The sequence below is a fragment of the Gopherus evgoodei genome, chromosome 3 (assembly GCF_007399415.2).
Source record: "Gopherus evgoodei ecotype Sinaloan lineage chromosome 3, rGopEvg1_v1.p, whole genome shotgun sequence".
NCBI classification, from domain to species: domain Eukaryota; kingdom Metazoa; phylum Chordata; order Testudines; family Testudinidae; genus Gopherus; species Gopherus evgoodei.
This window is the reverse complement of record NC_044324.1, coordinates 20,290,241-20,309,281: the sequence shown is the minus strand read 5'-3', so window position 1 is coordinate 20,309,281 and position 19,041 is coordinate 20,290,241. Positions and strand designations below refer to the sequence as shown.

The 19,041-nt window shown below is 45.7% G+C and overlaps 1 protein-coding gene across 5 annotated transcripts in view; it reads right to left on the bottom strand.

Moving 5' to 3' along the window:
• PKHD1 (PKHD1 ciliary IPT domain containing fibrocystin/polyductin) overlaps positions 1–19,041 on the bottom strand; it is a 391,543-nt gene that overhangs the window by 358,231 nt on the left and 14,271 nt on the right. For all 5 annotated transcript variants that reach the window (XM_030555225.1, XM_030555227.1, XM_030555226.1 and 2 more), the window contains exons 7-11: positions 16,473–16,551; positions 14,124–14,198; positions 9,665–9,729; positions 5,662–5,701; positions 2,354–2,424 (exon numbers count right to left, since the gene is read on the bottom strand). In XM_030555225.1, the coding sequence (XP_030411085.1) occupies positions 2,354–2,424; positions 5,662–5,701; positions 9,665–9,729; positions 14,124–14,198; positions 16,473–16,551 (330 nt within the window). The remainder of the gene's footprint in view (positions 1–2,353; positions 2,425–5,661; positions 5,702–9,664; positions 9,730–14,123; positions 14,199–16,472; positions 16,552–19,041) is intronic.

Sequence of the window (19,041 nt, the reverse complement as noted above, 5' to 3'; positions counted from 1 at the left end):
CAGACTACTGTACCCCTTTCAGGAGTCTGATTTGTCTTGCGCACCCCCAAGTTTCACCTCACTTAAACTACTTGCTTACAAAATCAGACAAAAATACAAAAAAGTGTCAGTGTTACTGACAAATTATTACTTTCTTATTTTATCTGTATGAAATTTTACATTGTACTCACTTTGCTAGTGCTTTTTATGGGGGGAGGAATATCCAGATGACTTGATGTACCCCTGGAAGACCTCTGCATATCCCCAGACAGGGCCAGCTCCAGGGGTTTTGCTGCCCCAAGCAGCCAAAAAAGAAAGAAAGAAAAAGCCGTGATCACTATCTGCAGCAATTCAGCAGGAGGTCCTTCGCTCCGACCGGGAGTGAGGGACCCTCCACCGAATTGCCGCTGAATAGCTGGACCTGCGGCCCCAAGCACCTGCTTGCTAAGCTGGTGCCTGGAGCTGGCCCTGACCCCAGGGCTACAAGTACCCCTGGTTGAGAACCACTGTTTTAGACTGTCAGGCTGGCCTCCGAATTTAACCCACTGATTTGACTGTTGTGAACTTTCTGTCAGCAGTGTTGTTGTAGTCGTGTTGATCCCAGGATATGAGAGAGACAAGGTGGGTGAGCCCAGACTTGAAGAAGAGGTCTGTGTCAGCTTGAAAGCTTATCTCTTTCACCATCTGAAGCTGATCCAATAAGAGATAGTGCCTCGTCCACTTTGGCTCTCTAATTGAACTTTCAAACAGTTTGAATATGATGTTGTTAATCCTTAGCGCTTAGGGCCAAATCCTGAAAGATGCTGAGCCTCTGGCAATTGCCAGTGAGATAAATGGAAGTTGTGAATGCTCAGATTTGACCTCTAGTCTCTGTTTGCATGGACAACCTGGCTATTTTTCCACTAGATGTCAGCATGGCTGTTTAGCATTCCTCATCTCTCACGCATACACAGGTACTGTAGTTAGATGGGACAACTGCAGTTCTAAACACTGAATCACACTTTCGTAATCCTTAAAATGGGCTATTTGGAAAGATGACCTCAGCTTTCTCAAGCCTAAAATTTTTCTAATCCATCCATTTAAGGGCCATATTAATCTTTCAACCGTCAAGGGGATCCCTCTAAATCCTTTAAACCAAGTCCTTTGTACGTGTGCACATCACAAATCACCAGTCCATGAGTTACAATACTTACAATCAATGGTTAGATCAAGCCTTAGTGGGAAAGATATAGCAGGCAGCCCTGAAACTTGTTCAGACTGGATAAGCCAAATGGTCTTTTCTAGCCTTGTCCTATCTATGATAGCAATCAAAGCCAAGTGCTTTATGGTTCATGAAACTTAGATCTGTGGTTATACTTTTGAGTTTTAGACCCAGATTCTTTCTGAAGATCATTGACATTACTTAGCCATGACAGCAGCTACTGAGAATTTAATTTTATACTTTCTAGAGAGCTGGAAACTTCATGCCCATGTGTTTTACAATACAACGCTTACTCAGTACAAGACAATACTACAGTAGTCTGTGATATATCTTTGCCCAGAATGCTTGACTCTTATACTGAAACTCAAGAGATACAATACAATCAGCTAGGGGATAGGCAGGAAGTAATTTTCAGCTGATTCGTCCTATCCAAACCCCCCTGCATGTCGAAGACCTCCACTCCCACCAACTTCGGTAGGATTTGAGGGGGCTGAGCAGGGTCAGGCGCCTAGTGTAGGTCTGGCAGGAGAAATAGTGGGGTCGCTTGATCATCATCCCATCTCTAGACCTGCTGACTCTCCTGTTGTTAGGGTTCTCCTGCTCAATCCCCTTTAGAGATTTCAGAGCCACCCACAAAGCTAGAGACAAAAGGTACATCTACATGAGGGGGCTCCCAGAGCAGGCAGAGAGACTGCTAGAGCTGCTTGTGCTAGCACACTAAAAATAGCAGTTCGGGCTCGGGCTGGATCCTGAGTTCTGAAACCCCACAAGCCCAAGCCCCAGTGTCTATGCTGCAATTTCATAGCCCTGCAGCCTTAGCCCTGTGAGCCTGCATGCTGAATCAGGCCAGCCACAGGTGTTTTACTGCAGTATAGACATACCCTGAGTGATAAGGCCCATCTTGCAGGGAGTTCAGTTCAGCATGCAATGAAAACAGGAAGAGACAGGAAATCTGGGTACCCCCAAACCTTAGCTCATAGAAAGATAGAGGGCTAGATTTTGTATCTCATCCTGAGGTCCTTTTTGTGCTCTCTGTCTACATGAGAGCAACTCCCACTGAATCCAAAGGGAAATGCACACAAGGATCAAAGGCACAATAACACTGGGAAGAATAAAAACCTCTTTTGACTTGTCATAGGACAGAGCAGTCATTGGGGCAGCAATGTACAGCACCTGAGAATGTCTGATACAAGAAAACCTCCTGTTTGGCACTGATGAGCCAAGCATCCTTGTGTACCATCGACCTGCAACATGAGAGAAAGGCCTGTGAAACTCCGTGGAATTTGAGCTGAGGGTAGATCTCTCCATAGTACCAGGGAAGCTGAATGGGACATCTCAGAATAAAACACAGGAAAACAGTTATTCTAGGATAGCAAATGCTACTTTTCACCCATATATAGCATCATTCATTCAAGCATCTGAATTAGAGCTGGTTGAAATTCTTCAACTGAAAAATTTTGCCATTATCAAATACAGTTTTGTAGAAATCAAAATCTGTTGTCTCACACTTTCTTACAGTTTTCCTATTTTCTGCAGGTGAGTAATGGTAAAAAAGGGGGCTTTCCCCACTTTCAGATACTTTGCCTTTTCCCTTTTCTTTCGGTCAAAAAGGGTAGAAAAGTAAAAAGGGAGAGAAGGGAAGGGGGGGTCGTAAAATCCAAAAATGGAAAACTGAAATGTTTTTGGAGTCCAAAAAATGAAATATGATATTCCAAGTCAAAAAAAAAAAAAGTTCCCCAAACCCAACATTTTGCAGTCAAAAATTTTCAGTGATTTCTCTCACAGAAAACTCAGAGGGAAAAATCTCAGTTTTCCAACCAGCTCTAACCTGAGTGTATTGTGGGCCAGATGGTAGCATTTAACCACTGGCATATGGATGGAGACACCATACTCAATAGGTGTCTCCCAGAGTTGCAGCAAGTGCAGAATGGATAGCAAACCATGCCGGCCAACATCAGGGATTGAACCAACTACCTCCAGCACTGACCACATGAGTCTCTACAGGTTGAGCTAAAAAGCTAGATTCCAGAGTTAACACCTGTGACAGACTCATTTCCTCAGTGACTTGGGCATGGTGTGGGGAGACCTGTCACACATTGAACCAGTTGGGTATACACAGACTGTATCATGCTTTTGAATAGACAAGCATATTCCCCTGGCCACAGTTTGTATGTGGGGGCGTATGGGTCATAGCACACCTTGTCCCCACTCCCTGTGGGGCAGCTTGCAGTCTTGGAGATACATGGAAGGAAAAGGAAATTGCAGAGATTGTCCCTAGCCTATGCAGGGGGTGTGCGAAGCACCTTCGACCCTGGACAACATTTCCTGCACATCCTGTTGGAGTTGTGGGGGCAATCTGGCCCTTCATAAGCATTAAGTCTCAACACCACGATAAGGTAGAGAAAACGAGTGCAGCGAGATTAAATGACTAGCCCACATTGTCATAAACAGAGAAGTAAGAGTTAATAGAACAGAAGTACTTCATATCTCTTTTGCCTGTAAAGGGTTAACAAGATCAGTGAGCCTGGCTGTCACCTGACCAGAGGACCAATCAGGGGACAGGATACTTTCAAATCTTGAGGGAGGGAAGTTTTTGTGTGTGCTGTTAGATTTTGGTTGTTGTTCACTCTGGGGGCTCCGAGGGACCAGACGTGCAACCAGGTTTCTCTCCAATCTCTTCGATACAGGATCTTATACATTCAGAATAGTGAATACTAGGTAGATAAAGTTAGTTAGGCTTATGGTTGTTTTCTTTATTTGCAAATGTGTATTTGGCTGGAAGGAGTTCAAATTCGTATTTTGCTGAAAGGATTTTACTTTGTACTTGTATACTTAGGCTGGGAGGGTATTCCCAGTGTCTATAGCTGAAAGACCCTGTACCTATTCCATTTTAAATTTACAAAGATAATTTTTACTGTTTTTCTCTCTTTAATCAAAAGTTTCTTGTTTAAGAACCTACTTTTTTTTTATTCTGGTGTGAGACCCCAGGGGACGGGGTCTGAATTCACCAGGGAATTGGTGGGGAGAAAGGAGGGAAGGGGGAGAGAAAGGTTAAATTTCTCTCTGTGTTAGGATTACTTTCTCTCTCAGGGAGAGTCTGGGAGGGGGAGAGGGAAGGAAGGGGGAAGGTGAATTTTCCTCTCTGTTTTAAGATTCAAGGAGTTTGAATCACAGTGATCTTCCAGGGCAACCCAGGGAGGGGAAGCCTGGGAAAGGCAACGGTGAGGGAAAGGGTTTACTTTCCTTGTGTTAAGATCCAGAGGGTCTGGGTCTTGGGGGTCCCCAGGCAAGGTTTTGGGGGAACCAGAGTGTACCAGGCACTGGAATTCCTGGTTGGTGGCAGCGCTACAGGTTCTAAGCTGGTAATTATGCTTAGAGGAATTCATGCTGGTACCCCATCTGTTGGACGCTAAGGTTCAGAATGGGGAATTATACCACGACACACGTGTAACCCATGCCTGCTCGGTGTGGTGCTCTGTCCCCCTCTAGTGGCAGCCAGACAAGCTATAGACTGATAAATCTGCTACAGCCTTGGCTAGGAGAGACGTGTCTTTTAGCTCAAGCAGTAGAGACTCATGCATTAAGCTCCAGAGGTCCCAGGTGCTCATGACCAGGGTCTGTCAGCATTACACCTGCTCACTGAAGAAATCTGTCACAGAATCAGAAGTTGAACCCAGCAGTTAATAAGGAAGTTGCCACAATGCATACCTTGATTTCTACCACCAACGCGCAGAGATCCGTGGCTGGCAGTTTTATCCAAAGTAACAACTGATTCATGAGCAAGGACAATGATAATCAAGCCATTTTTTTTTAAATATGGAGATATATCTATCTCATAGAACTGGAAGGGATCTTGAAAGGTTGTTGAGTCTAGTCCCCTGCCTTCACAGAGGACCAAGTACAGTCCCTGAGAGATTTTTGCCCCAGATCCCTAAATGGCTGTCTCAAGGATAGAGCTCATGGCCCTGGGCTTAACAGGCCAATGCTCAAACCACTGAGCTATCCCTCCATTGGGAGCAAGGCACGTATGCTGTTTAAAGCAAAACCCTCATAGAAATCTCACCAGGCATCAGCTGTCATACACCCCTTCTGATACTGCATTTGGATCAGAACCAGCTCTGCCCTCTTTCCCCACCCCTAACATTCACAAGTCACTCAGCCACCCTGCCTGTGTAGAAGATTGGTGATAGGGGATTATGCCTATCTGTATCTAATGGATACCCCTGTTCTGTGCACTTAAACAATGGCAAGGAGACCCCCCCCCCCCCGATCCTTTCAATATTCTCTCGGGGGAACTTTCTTCTTATTGCCATCCTCAGATCTGATGATCAGTTCAGCCCATTGAGACAGTAAAGGGCCAGGGCTAGGTATGTAGAAGCAAGTTCTATAAAATGTATCCAGGTACTCTTTCTGGACCCAGAAATGCAGCCGTGCTGCCACAGAAAACCACAGATGAACGGGGCAGCGTTCCTGTTACTCACTTTCCTTTGTTAAACACTGAAAAGCTAACGTTCTGCGAACCTGTTGGAAGAGAAAACAGACACAGATAATGCAGGAACGTGCGGGAGTCCGTAGAAAAAGCACACCAGACTAGGATCAACACTACGGGTCTGATTTCCCTTTCTTCACTGACTTGACCCCAGTGTATCTCCACGCACTTCAGGGGAGCTGTTCTGATTTACAGCAAGAGGACAAAGCACATCAACTAGTACGGCTATGAGAACACAGAAACCTGAGAACTATACCCCAAAGAACCCATTGGAGCAGTCACACCAAAACTATATTGCACAGTGTCCAGCTGACATGGGAGCCTGCCACATTATTATTATGGGAGCACCTAGAGACCCAACTGAGATCAGAGCCCCCTTAAGCCAGTCGCTGTTGCATTTTACAATCTAAACATACAGAACAGAGTCAGGGGAAATAAAGCACACAGAAAGCTTCAGAGTAACCTTCTCAAAAGCCCCTAAGTCCTGTTTTCAAACGTGACTAAGGCTCTGAAGAAGTTTAAGTCTCACTCAAAGTCAGTGGGATGTCAGCTCCTAAATCACTTTTGAAAACAGGACTTAGGCACTTTTGAAAATGTCACCTAAATTGACTGCCCACAGCCTCCTAGCTGAGCCAGGTCTCCAGAATCCCAGTGCAGTGCCTTAGCCACCAGACCTAAATAACTCTGGTCTTCCACCAGGGCAAACCCTTAGACACTGGTAATCGTGTGAGGCAGCTGTCCGTCCAATTTTCTCCTGGGAATGGCCTATATCAAAGGCCTACAACTCAGATGACAAGTATAGCAGAAGGGGCACCCTCACAGGCCTAGGAACACGGTGATGTGAAACAATGAATAAGTGACATACTGAGCCCACAAACACCACCAAACTCAGCTACTCCAGGGAAAGGGCCGTAAAAATATATAGCTAGGGACAACTCATTCTTGTGCACCTCCACTTAGATACGAGGTGGAGAGTTGTCACGTAAAGAACAGGAGCACATGTGGAACCTTAGAGACTAACAAATGTATTTGAGCATAAGTTTTCGTGGGCTGCAGCCCACTTCATCGGATACACAGAATGGAACATATAGTGAGGAGATACATGAAAAGGTAGGAGTTGCCCTACCAACTCTAAGGGTAGGTCTACATTACGGGATTATTCCGATTTTACATAAACCGGTTTTATAAAACAGATTGTATAAAGTCGAGTGCACACGGCCACACTAAGCACATTAATTCGGCGGTGTGCATCCATGGTCCGAGGCTAGTGTCGATTTTCAGAGCGTTGCACTGTGGGTAGCTATTCCATAGCTATCCCATAGTTCCCGCAGTCTCCCTCGCCCCTTAGAATTCTGGGTTGAGAGCCCAGTGGCTGATGGGGCAAAAATCATTGTCACGGGTGGTTCTGGGTAAATGTCGTCACTCATTCCTTCCTCCAGGAAAGAAACGACAGACAATCATTTCGCACCCTTTTTCCCTGGATTGCCCTGGGAGATGCCATAGCACGGCAACCATGGAGCCCGTTCAGCTTTTTTTTTTTTTTTTTTTTTTTTTTAAACAGTCATCGTATGTGTATTGGATGCCGCGGACAGAGGCAATACTCCAGCGCTACACAGCAGCATTCATTTGCTTTTGCATGATAGCAGAGATGGTTATCAGTCATTCTGTGCTGTCTGCTGACGGTGTAAATTGGCAATGAGATGACGGTTATCTGTCCTTCTGTACTGTCTGCTGCTATCATGGGTGCCCCTGGCTGAGATCGGCAGGGGGCGCAAAGACAAAACTGGGAATGACTCCCCGAATCAATCCCTCTTTTATGGTTTCTAAAAATAGAGTCAGTCCTGCCTAGAATATGGGGCAAGTATACTAGAGAACCAGTGTATCAGAGAGCACAGCTGCTCCGTGTCAGATCCTGCAGAAATGATGAGCTACATGCCATTCACAGGGGGTACCTCTGCAACAACCCCACCCGTTTCTTCCCTCCTCCCCCAACCTTCCTGGGCTACCGTGGCAGTGTCCCCCCATTTGTGTCATGAAGTTATAAAGAATGCAGGAATAAGAAACAGTGACTTGTTAGTGAGATAAAATGAGGGCGAGGCATCCTCCCGGTGCTATGACAGTCCAGGCAGGACACTAAGCGGTGTGGGGGAGAGGAGCCCAGCATGCTGCTGCTATAACAGTCCAGGCAGGACAGAATCTTTTCTTTTCACATGAAAGGGAGGGGGCTGATGGAGCTCAGCCCCCCATGGCTATGATGAGGACGGTTACCAGCCGTTCTGTACCATCTACTGGGAATGACCGAGAATCATTCCTATTTTCACCCAGGCGCCCCCGGCCAGCCTCACCTGAAGCCAGCCAGGAGCACTCACGGGTTGATAACAAGGACAGCTACCAGTCCTACTGCAACGTCTGCCACCGGGCAGGGGAGAGGAGTGGATGCTGCTCTTCACTGCTGCAGCATCGCGTCTACCAGCAGCATTCAGTAGACATAGGGTGACATTGAAAGAAGTCAAGAAACAATTTCTTTCCCTTTTCTTTCACGTGTGGGCAGGGTAAATTGACGAGCTATTCCCTGAACCATGCCGGACAATGTGTTTGAACCTACAGGCATTGGGAGCTCAGCCAAGAATGCAAATACTTTTCGGAGACTGCTGGGGACTGTGGGATAGCTGGGGACTGTGGGAGTCCTCAGTACCCTCCCTCCATGATCGTCCATTTGAGTCTCTGGCTTCCCATTACGCTTGTCACACAGCACTGTGCAGCCTGTAGATTTTTTTTTCAAACGCTTTGGCATTTCGTCTTCTGTAATGGAGCTTTGATAGAACAGATTTGTTTCCCCACACAGCGATCAGATCCAGTATCTCCCGTACGGTCCATGCTGGAGCTCTTTTTGGATTTGGGACTGCATTGCCACCCGTGCTGATCAGAACTCCATGCTGAGCAAACAGGAAATGAAAATCAAAATTTCGTGGGGCTTTTCCTGTTTACCTGGCCACTGCATCTGAGTTCAGATTGCTGTCCAGAGTGGTCACAGTGGTGCACTGTGGGATACTGCCCGGAGGCCAATACCGTCGATTTGCGGCCACACTGACCCTAATCCGATATGGTAATACCGATTTTAGCGCTACTCCTCTCGTCAGGGAGGAGTACAGAAACCGATTTAAAAAGCCCTTTATATCGATATAAAGGGCCTCATAGTGTGGACGGGTACAGCATTATATCAGTTTAACGCTGCTAAAATTGGTTTAAACGCGTAGTGTAGACCAGGCCTAAGAGGCTAATTACTTAAGATGAGCTATTGTCATCAGTAGAAAATAAACTTTCGTAGTGATAATCAGGATGGCCCATTTCAGACAGTTTGACAAGAAGGTGTGAGGATACTTAACGTGGGGAAATAGATTCAATTTGCGTAATGGCTCAGCCATTCCCAGTCTCTATTCAAGCCTACCAATGTGATATATGCCATCATGTGCCAGCAATGCCCCTCTGCCATGTACATTGGCCAAACCAGACAGTCTTTACGCAAAAGAATAAATGGACACAAATCTGACATCAGGAAGCATAATATTCAAAAATCAGTAGAACACTTCAACCTTTCTGGTCACTCACTAACAGACGTAAAGGTGGCAATTTTGCAAAGGAAAAGCTTCAAAAAACAGACTGCAATGAGAAGTAGATACCATCAACTTAGGCTTGAATAGAGACTGGGAATGGCTGAGTCATTACACACATTGAAGCTACGGCTGCTACTCTGAAACATGTAAAGAAAGGTGAAGGTCAAAAAATGGGTGAGGGAGAGAAATATTTACAATAAATAAGTCCTTAGGTTACAATAATAAGACCATGGTCAGAAAGGGCAGAAACGTTCAAGGGACTCACTCCCGACCCTGGGTTACGGATGGGATGGCTATACACCCTGTGGGTATTTCAATAATTATGACACCTTTCGATGCAGAGACCAGAATTGTAGGTGTACATGTTCTCTTTCCACTGACCAATATAGCTGCCTTCTACACGGCACTGTAAGGTCCCTGTTCCATGATCCATCTGAATGGGATAGCTGTAAAGAGACAGAGAAATTGTGCTGCCTTTAGAAAGGAAAGAGAATGCAAGGAAAACACAGCATTACCATTCCAAACAAAATACAGGTTGTCCCCAGCTCCAGGGCTTGATACTGGAAGGATGCTTGGACCCTCAGCTTAAATGGGAGGTGAGGGAAACAGCATCTCAGAAGACTGGGTCACTGGAAATGATGCATAGGAAGAGGTACAGTCCTGAGGTTGCTGTGATGCAGACTAGCTACTGGGCAGACCTTTCTGGGCATATCTACACTGCAAAGTAAGCCCAGGGTTCAAACTCAGGCTCAAGCCTAACCCCTCTTCCATCTACATACAAACCATGCTAACCACAGGGCTGGAGGGTCCAAGCCCGAGTCAAGCCAGGAACCAAGACTCAAGCCTTATTGCTGTGCAGTATAGATGCAGTCCCACTGGACTCATGCTCCGGGAGTCCACCAAAATTATCCCACAATCCCACAGACTGACTTTCTTTGTTCTCTGGAAAGTCAAGTTTGGTGGACAGCTAAGTTTTCCCGTAGTGCACCATGAACAAAGGGCTAGAGCAGCAACATTTTGAGAGGGCAACAGAAAGTCTGGGATATGGGTGGTTGGACTTGGGCCTGCATAATGGGATGGGACCTAGGATTCAACAAGTCCTAACCTGGGGCTACCACTAAGTGTAGATGCTCAAGCCCTATGTTAACAAACCTGTCCGCTAACTCGAGTTCTACTGACCCTGGGCTTACACTGTACTGTAGACATACACTCTATGGCCCCAACGCATGAGAAATGCAACGATGGCTTAAAGGTGGACTTTGTCTTCTGTCACAATGTGGACTGGGCCCCTTTAAGGAGCCCCAGCCCAACTGTGCTTCATTAATGGCCCCTAGATGGGGCCTGATTGACAGCAACTGGCCTTTTTAAAGATCCAAAGGAAAACAGAAAACAGAGAGGGGAAACAGTGACAGAGACCAGGAGACTTGTGTAGAAACCCTTGACCGGGGAAGTGTTTGAGCCAGGAAGCCAAAAGGCTGAAGATGGCTGAAGGCCAGAGAAAGTGGACTCCAGGGAAGAAGGGAACATTCCAGCTAGGGAGGGCTGGGAGTTGCCTGCTGAAAGCAGGGAATTGAGTTGAACTTTGTAGACTTCATTTTGGGACTTTGAGTTTTGTTCTGAACTTTGATCTTGATAAACCCATCCCTAGGGAGGGGTGGATTGCCTGTATGCACAATTTATTAAGGAGTCCTAAAGAGGGAAACAGAGGCAGAAAGCTGCAAAGCCACCCCAGCCCCATGGGGATGCTCAGGAGGAGGCAGACCCTGATTACCCACCCCTGCCCAAACCACAGAAACAGAGAACCTGAGAATCAGGTCCCATGTGTCTTTCTAAGAAGAGAGGATCCTGCACATTGCAGTATTACAAGAGCAGTTCTCTCTCAGAGGGGTGGTTATAGATTGCTAGCAGGCAGGCTAAGAATGTTGTTAATGTTGAAACTGCTTTGAAAAAAATCAATGATGCCAAGGGTAAGTTTTTAAAAGTTTAAACAATGATTTGACAAACTGCTTGAACCCTTAGCAGTTTGGCCCCGCCACTTCCATATTTTAAACAAAGACCTTTTCAGCAGCAGCAGAGAAAGAATTTATGATTTAAGGGAACTGAGATAGTTTGTATTTGGCTAAATAAGTAATGCAAACAGGAATGCTACTGCCAGGATCTGCTGTCCCGGGGCCATGAAAACTTCTCCCCCACGGAGATCCACTCTGGCAGCTTTCCTATTACACTGCACTCAGTCACTTACACCTGTATTTAAAGTGAGTGAAGATACTTCCAGCCTCTGTGTCACTTGGAAGAGTCAAGAGTCTGATCCTCATTTGCAATGAAGTCATGCACAGCTGACCTTGTCTACACTGGGAGCTTAGCCACCAGTGTAGCCGCACCAGTGCAAAGCCCTAGTGTGCTGCGATGGTGGAGATCCTGTCTGCAATCTGTATTGGTGCAGCTGGCCCCAATTTAATCCACACAGGGTGGGAGTGTAAAACATGCCTCATACTATGTAATTGCTTCTAGTGCTGGGGCTTTGCATTGGGGGCGACTCCATCAGCAGCTAAAATCCCAACAGCAATAAGGCCTAAGCCATTGTCACCTCCGCTGATCCTGAGATCCACTGGTCTCATTGGCACTAGTAGGATGGGCTGTTCTGCCAGCCAAAGCGCCCTGGGGAGTGCTGTGCATTCCATTTCTACCCTCTGCTTGCTCCCTGCACACTCCTTAAGAGTAGGTTAGATAAATGTCTATCAGGGATGGTCTAGACAGTGTTTGGTCCTGCCATGAGGGCAGGGGACTGGACTCGATGACCTCTCGAGGTCTCTTCCAGTCCTAGAATCTATGAATCTAATACACCTCCTACACTGGGGTGGAGTGGAATGGGCAGTGCAAAGGCAGCTATGCTGGCTCAATCTCATGGCCTAAAAGGACCTTAGCTGCCAGGAACTGTGGGCTTGAGTTTCCTCAGCTGAGTCTGTGGCTAGCCTGCCCAGCCAGTTAATAAGCCCAACTGGGCTGCGGTAGAATAGCCTGATTGGCAGGCCTGCCCAACTGGCTGCAAAAGGCCCACAGGTGCTCAGCAGCAGCAGCAGGTTGTTGGCTGCCCAACGCTTACACAGACAGCAACAATCTCCCCTGTGCCTGCGCTGTTCCCAGCCTTGCTCCTATCCCACTCCTCTGCTTCTTTTGTGACTCAGCTCTGACCCTTGGCCTCGTGGTTAAAGCCTGTTCCCAAGCTTCCACCAGTAGGCCAGGCTCCAGCTCAGATCACTAGATCAGAGCTCCCATATCCTAGTCCCTGACACTTATCAAGGACTATGGAATCAGTCTCTTGTCCTTTGTTCAGTGCACATTTCCTAGCATGCCACTTATACTCAGGTTGGCAATGATTAAAGCCAAGGGACAAATTTTTGATGGAACAATTTTCCACTCGAAGACACAGTTTCATCAAAACCAAAATGTTTTATGGAAAAGGGACAATTTCAACACGGCGTTCACTGGAAAACTGTCAAAACAAGTTGTTTTGACTCTCATTGTTTCAACTTTGATATTAAATTATTGATTTAAATTTATTTATTCATATACTGCATTTATCAGTCAACGTATTGTATTCAGTGTTTTATATTATAACATTTTGACACTATCAACATGATCCAATGTTTCTGAATCTAATTTTTTCTGAATTTCTGTTCCACGAGAAATTTTAATTTTTTGTTCCGATTTGGAGCGAAAAGAAAATTTTGAAATGGCAGAATTTCCTGCAGAACATAAATTCAGTTTTCCAAGCAGCTCTAATAACTATGTTGTTCCCTAACAGGATGCAAGAAAACCAGGAACCTAGAACCTCCCCCGACTCTGGTAATCTAACAAGATGCAAGCAAACAACAAAAAAAGTGAACTTCAATAAAGGTCAGGGCAAGTATTTCACTTAGGAAGGAAAGATCAAATGCACACCTACAAAATGGAGAATAAGAGGTTAGGTGGTAATACAGCCAAAAAGGATCTTGTGGCTATAGTGAATCACAAATTGAATGAGTCAACAATGCAATGCAGTTGTGAAAAAGTAGTGTAGTACCAGGAGCATTGTAAGAAAGACACAAGAAGTAATTGTCCAGTTCTACTTAGCAGTGAGGAGACCTCACTGGAGTATCGTGTCCAGTTCTGAGTGCTATGCTTTAGGAAAGATGTGGACAAATTGGAGAGAGTTCAGAGTAGAGCAGCAAAACTGATAAAAGGTTTAGAAAACCTGATCGAGAAGATTTAATAAAATACTGGGCATGTTTAGTTTTGAGAAAAGAAGACAGAGGGGAGCTGATAACAGCTTTCAAATATGTTATGGGCTGCTATAAAGAGGACTGTGATCTATTGCTCTCTGTGTCCACGGAAGGTAGAATCAGAAGTAATCCACTTATTCTGCAGCAAGGGAGATTTAGCTTAGATATCAGGAAAAATGTTCTAACTATGAGGATAGTTAAGCTCTGGAACAGGCTTCCATGCAAGCTTGTGGAATACCCGTTATTGGAGGTTTTTAAAAACAGGTTGGACAAATACCTGTCAGGGACAGTCTACGTTTGCTTGGTCCTGCCTCACTGCAGAGGGCTGACTCGGTGACTTCAAGCTCCCTTCCAGCCCTACATTTCTATGAAAACCAACAATCTAGAACCCCATGGACTCTAACAGTTCACCCAATGACCTGACTTTCCAAGAGCCCCTCGAAATTGTGACAAGGCACCTGCCTTTTGTTACCATAACCCAGATGGACAGACGATCCTCTACAATCAAGCATATTGAGATCTCAAAGCAATGTGAAATTAGCTATAACCCAAAGCAAAAAGGAAGATCACAAACTCACATGCTTCTCGTTTGCTTGTTGGCAAAAGAACAGAGGCTGATCCATCCATCTCCTTCCGCCTCGAGGATAACAGGGCTAGATAGGAAACAAACAGGAAAGATGTGACATTAGGGGAAGCCATTGAGCCCTAGGGTGCAATTCTGGACCTGCTGAAGTCACTGGCAAAACACCCACTGGCTTCAGTGAAAAAATAAATTCTATATTTTGGAACTATCTGACTTGACATCACTGGAAAGCTGTGTCCCATACACTTTATGAAACGTGCACAACTCTTGCAAACCTAAGGAGCCCTTGCCTCAATCACTGGGCATTTTACAAGATCCACGTGATTGAGGCAAGAGTTCGTGTGAAATCCTGCTCCAGTCACTGCACATATTCACTAAAGGTGAGCATAGCGTTCTTATAAAACTATAGGATGAATCTATTCAGTCGGTTGAATTTTCTCAAGTATGCTCACCAGTGTTTTGAGGTTATATTGTAAATAATGAAACTAGCATTTCAGTGGAGGACACCAACACACCAAAGCTACACAGAAACACACTCCAACTTTCCATTTCATTAACCACAGCACTTGTAGTTCCCATTGAAGATGGGTGAAACAATAACTGATATTGAACACAGGAGGTTAATCAGTATCCAGAGGCTAGAATTGTTGACTCTGAATCAGCTGGTATAAATCAGCACAGCTCTACTGACTTACAGTTAGGGCTACGTGTCACGGAAGTTGCAGAAATCACAGATTCTATGACTTCCTGTGACCTCTGTGACTTCTGCGGGGGCCAGTGTGGCTGACCCCAAGGCTGCCCAAGCAGCTGACCCCGGGGCTAGATGCTCAGGTGGCTCTGGGGACAGCCACGCTAGCCAATGCTAGAGCAACTCTACAGCCAGCTGCTCAGGCGGCCCCAGGCAGCTGGCCCTGGGGACTGCCTGAGCAACGCTCCTGGGAATGGCCGGAACTGACACTGGCCCCCATGGCTCCTCTCACCCCCAGTGGTGGCCAGAGCAGTTGCTGGCCCCCCAGAGCTCCTCTCCCACAGCAGCCAGATCAACTACTGCCCTCCCCCCTCCCAGGACTTCTCCCACAGCAGTGGCCAGAGCAGCCGCTGCCCCTCCCCACATGGGGCTCCCCCCACATCAGCACCCCCCCCCCCCCACTCCTAACATTTGATCAGGGGCATTTATGGTATGTCACGGACAGGTCACGGGCCCTGATTTTTTGTTTCTTGCCTGTGAGACCTGTCCATGACTTTTACTAAAAACACCCATGATTAAATCCCAGCCTCATTTAGGATTTATACCCTCTGAAGATTTAGTTCCCTAATCGGAGAATTTACCATGCTGTATCAGACCTGTAACCCCTCAGAATGTTGCCTCCCCTGCAGCAAATGTCTGATGCTTCAGAGACTATTGAATAAAACACCCCTGGCAAACGTGCAATGAAAGAATATTTCCTCCTGACCCCTAGGCCGATCAGTTAAATTCTTGAAGCATGAGGTTTGATTACCCCTCTCCTTACATCAATTACAGCATTAACAAATATCTGAAAGGAACTGTAGACCCTCTGGGCCCTCATTCTCCACAGCCTTGCACAACTGGGCCTACACGTATCAGTTCAGAATCGTCCTGTCACTTATCCTAGTGGTAGCATTTTACACCCATTTTGAACTCGCTGGGCCTCTGTTACCCTCCATCTTGTGTGACCATTTACACCAATGCAAATTCAGAATGGTGGCATTTTACACTCACCTGACCCTGGTGTAAATGACCACTTAAGCAACAGGGCAATGGAAAAATCAAGTCACCCCTCTGTGGAAGTGAAGTATGAAGCTCAAGGGAGTGGAGAGTAAGGCCAGAGACTTCAAAGGAAGCTAGGAGTCTAAATACCTTTGAGGATTTGGCCCACTGTTTCTTAAGAGCTCTGCTTTAACTTTAATTTTCATGGCAAATGGATTCTCCCCAACCCAGCTAATAGAATTTCTAAAAATGCAATTGGGAGAGAAAATTTATTAACTTGTAGTTTCCTACATTTGAAATTAGTTTGTTTTAATCTGTTAACCAAAATAAAACCTCCAACAACCAGATGCAATTACAGTACAATTCACACTGAGCCACAATTGACTGTGCTATCGCTCAATAAACGGACTAGCTTAATGGACCAGTTGCAATTAGATTAACAAAGTTTGCTGGAGCCCAACTCATGAGCTGCAATAAACCACATCAAGAGGAAACCGGCAGTTCCATGCCAACTGGTTGCAATTTATTGCTGTCAATGAGGCTGGTCGAAGAAAGAAATGCCAAAAAAATATTCAATTACATGGACAGAGCCAGAATGTTAATATATGTAATTACCCATCAATATAGTCAACATTAAAGTCAATTGTTTCGTAACTGCCAGCAATGATCTGCCCGCACACTTGTATGATGTTTCCTGTTTAAATGAGAAAGAAAACGAAGGGATTATTTTTAAAACAGTATGCTGATGTTTGTGGAGGAAGGCAGCTAGCAAAGTGAGGGTTAAGGGCCAGATTTACTAAGGGGTATTTAATAATTATTATTTGTATTACCAGAGTACCTAGAAGTCCAAGTTTTTGGTTTTAAACAGAGAAATTCAATTTCTAGTTTTTCCAACAGACACCAACAATTTTTGACAAAATAATAATAATAAAAAAAAGCCACGTTCCTCTAAATTTTTCAAATTTTAAAAAGTGTATAATTACCTAACCAGCTTTACTGCTGAGTCACTTCAGTCAGCCAAACAGCATCTTCTGGGCACCTTTTTTTTTTTTTTTTATTTTGGAGACCTGAGACTGTGTTTTTATGTTAATTACAGACATGAGTCAGCTGAGCACTTGCTTAACTTTGAGCTAATGAGTAGCCCATCATTATTCAGGAAAGTATTTAACCCCTGCTTCCCTTTAGGCATGTGAATTTCCATTAGACTATTTGCATGATTAAAATTAGGCATGTTCTTTAGCACTCCACTGAATTGGGGCGGTTAATACAGTACTGAGACCAAATAGGTAAAAATGACAACAAAAGTCAGTGGGTCAAAATCTGCTGTCTTTGCCCCTTACTCCAGATTAACACCGTTGGTTTCAGTGGGTACATTTCACTTTTACACTGGTCCAACTCAGATCAGAATCTACCATCACACATGGGAATTATGAACTGGAAAACATGGTTATCCCCATTGCACAAGTGATTGAACTGAGGCACAGATTTTTAAAGGAATTTAGGCACCAAATGGGATTTTCAAGCGTCCAAGGCCCAGATCCTCAAAGGTATTTAGGTTCTGAACATCTGTTGATTTCAGTGGAAGTTAGAAGTCTAAGGGCCTTTGAGGATCTGGGTCTGGGTGTTTAACTCATTTAAATCAATGGGATTTAGGCACTAGACACTTTTGAAAATCACAGTAGGCTCCTTTCTGCATCTTTGGCCATCTAAACACTTTTAAAAATCTGTCCCTAAATGATCTGCACAAGGCTACACAGGAAGTCAGTGGAAGAGCTGCAAATAGAACCCAGAAGTCTTGATGGTCAGTCCTCCGCTCTGAATGAGACAAACTGCCTTCCCGTTACCTCTCTGAGGTCACTGCCGGTAGGCTTGGGCCAGGTAAGTACATTTTGCATCATGTATTGGTGAAATGTGATTCAGCAAAGCCCTGAACTTCTGTAAAGGGCAGGGTCAGCTCAAGGGGTCAGAAATCTGGCTTTTGTTCCCTGGGGACCAGCAGGTCGTTTAACTTTGCAATAGACATAAATCAAGAGGACAGGATTGTTAACTTCTTGTATCAATGTGACCCTAACAACATTTACTCTTCTTCACCCCTGGCTTTTGACTGGCAACTTCAAGGACTTTTCAATGAAGCAGGTGGAATTGTGTGGAAAGAATTTGCTGAAGAGCAATTCCTTATTTGAGCAGAGGGTTGGACTAGATGACCTCCTGAGGTCTCTTCCAACCCTGATATTCTATGATTCTAAGAGCAGGCTTCTGGTGTTCTCAGCAGGGTGGTCTCTTGCCATATGTCCTATCTTTCCTACACAGTGGGATAGGTTGTTCTTGTGCCCTTAATAATGTCTCTTTGAAAAACTGCCAACTCTTTTCAATTGTTTTTCCCCTTAGCTTCCCATGGGATTTTACCTACCAACTCCCTGAGTTTGCTAAAGTCTGCCTTCTTGACATCCATGGTCTTTATTGTGCTATTCTCCCTCCTACCATTCCTTAGAATCATGAATTCTACCATTTCATGATCACTTTCACCCAAGTTGCCTTCCACTCTCAAATTCTCAACCAGTTCCTCCCAATTTGTCAAAATCAAATCTAGAACAGCCTCCCATCTAGTAGCTTTCTCCACCTTCTGAAATAAAAAATTGACTCCAAGGCCCTGCCCCTCCTCCAAGGCCCTGCCCCTGATTGCTCCATCCCCCTTCCCTCCATCGCTCACTTTTCCCCACCCTCATTCACTTTTACCAGGCTGGGGCAGGAGGTTGGGGAGAGAGGGAGGGCTCTGGCTGGGGGTGCAGGCTCTGGGGTGGAGCCAGAGCTGAGGGGTTTGGTGTGCAGGTGGGGTGTGGGCTCTGGGGTGGGACTGGAGAAAAGGGAATAAGAGGTTTGAAGTGCAGGAGGGGGCTCCAGTCTGGGCCAGGGGGTTGGGGCATGTGGGGGCCCCAGTGACATTTACCGTGGATCTGAGGAAGCAGCTACCAAGTCCATGTGGCCTCTAGGCATGTGGTTGGTCAGGTGGCTCTGCACGGTGTGCCCTGCCTTTGCACCTTCATGCACCAGCCCCTGCAGCTGCCATTGGTCATGGTTCCCAGCCAATGGGAGCTGCAGAGCCAGCCCTGGGGGTGGGGGCAGTGCGCAGAGCCTCCCTGGTCTCTCCAGTGCCTAGGGGCCATAGGGATCTGGTGGCTGCTTC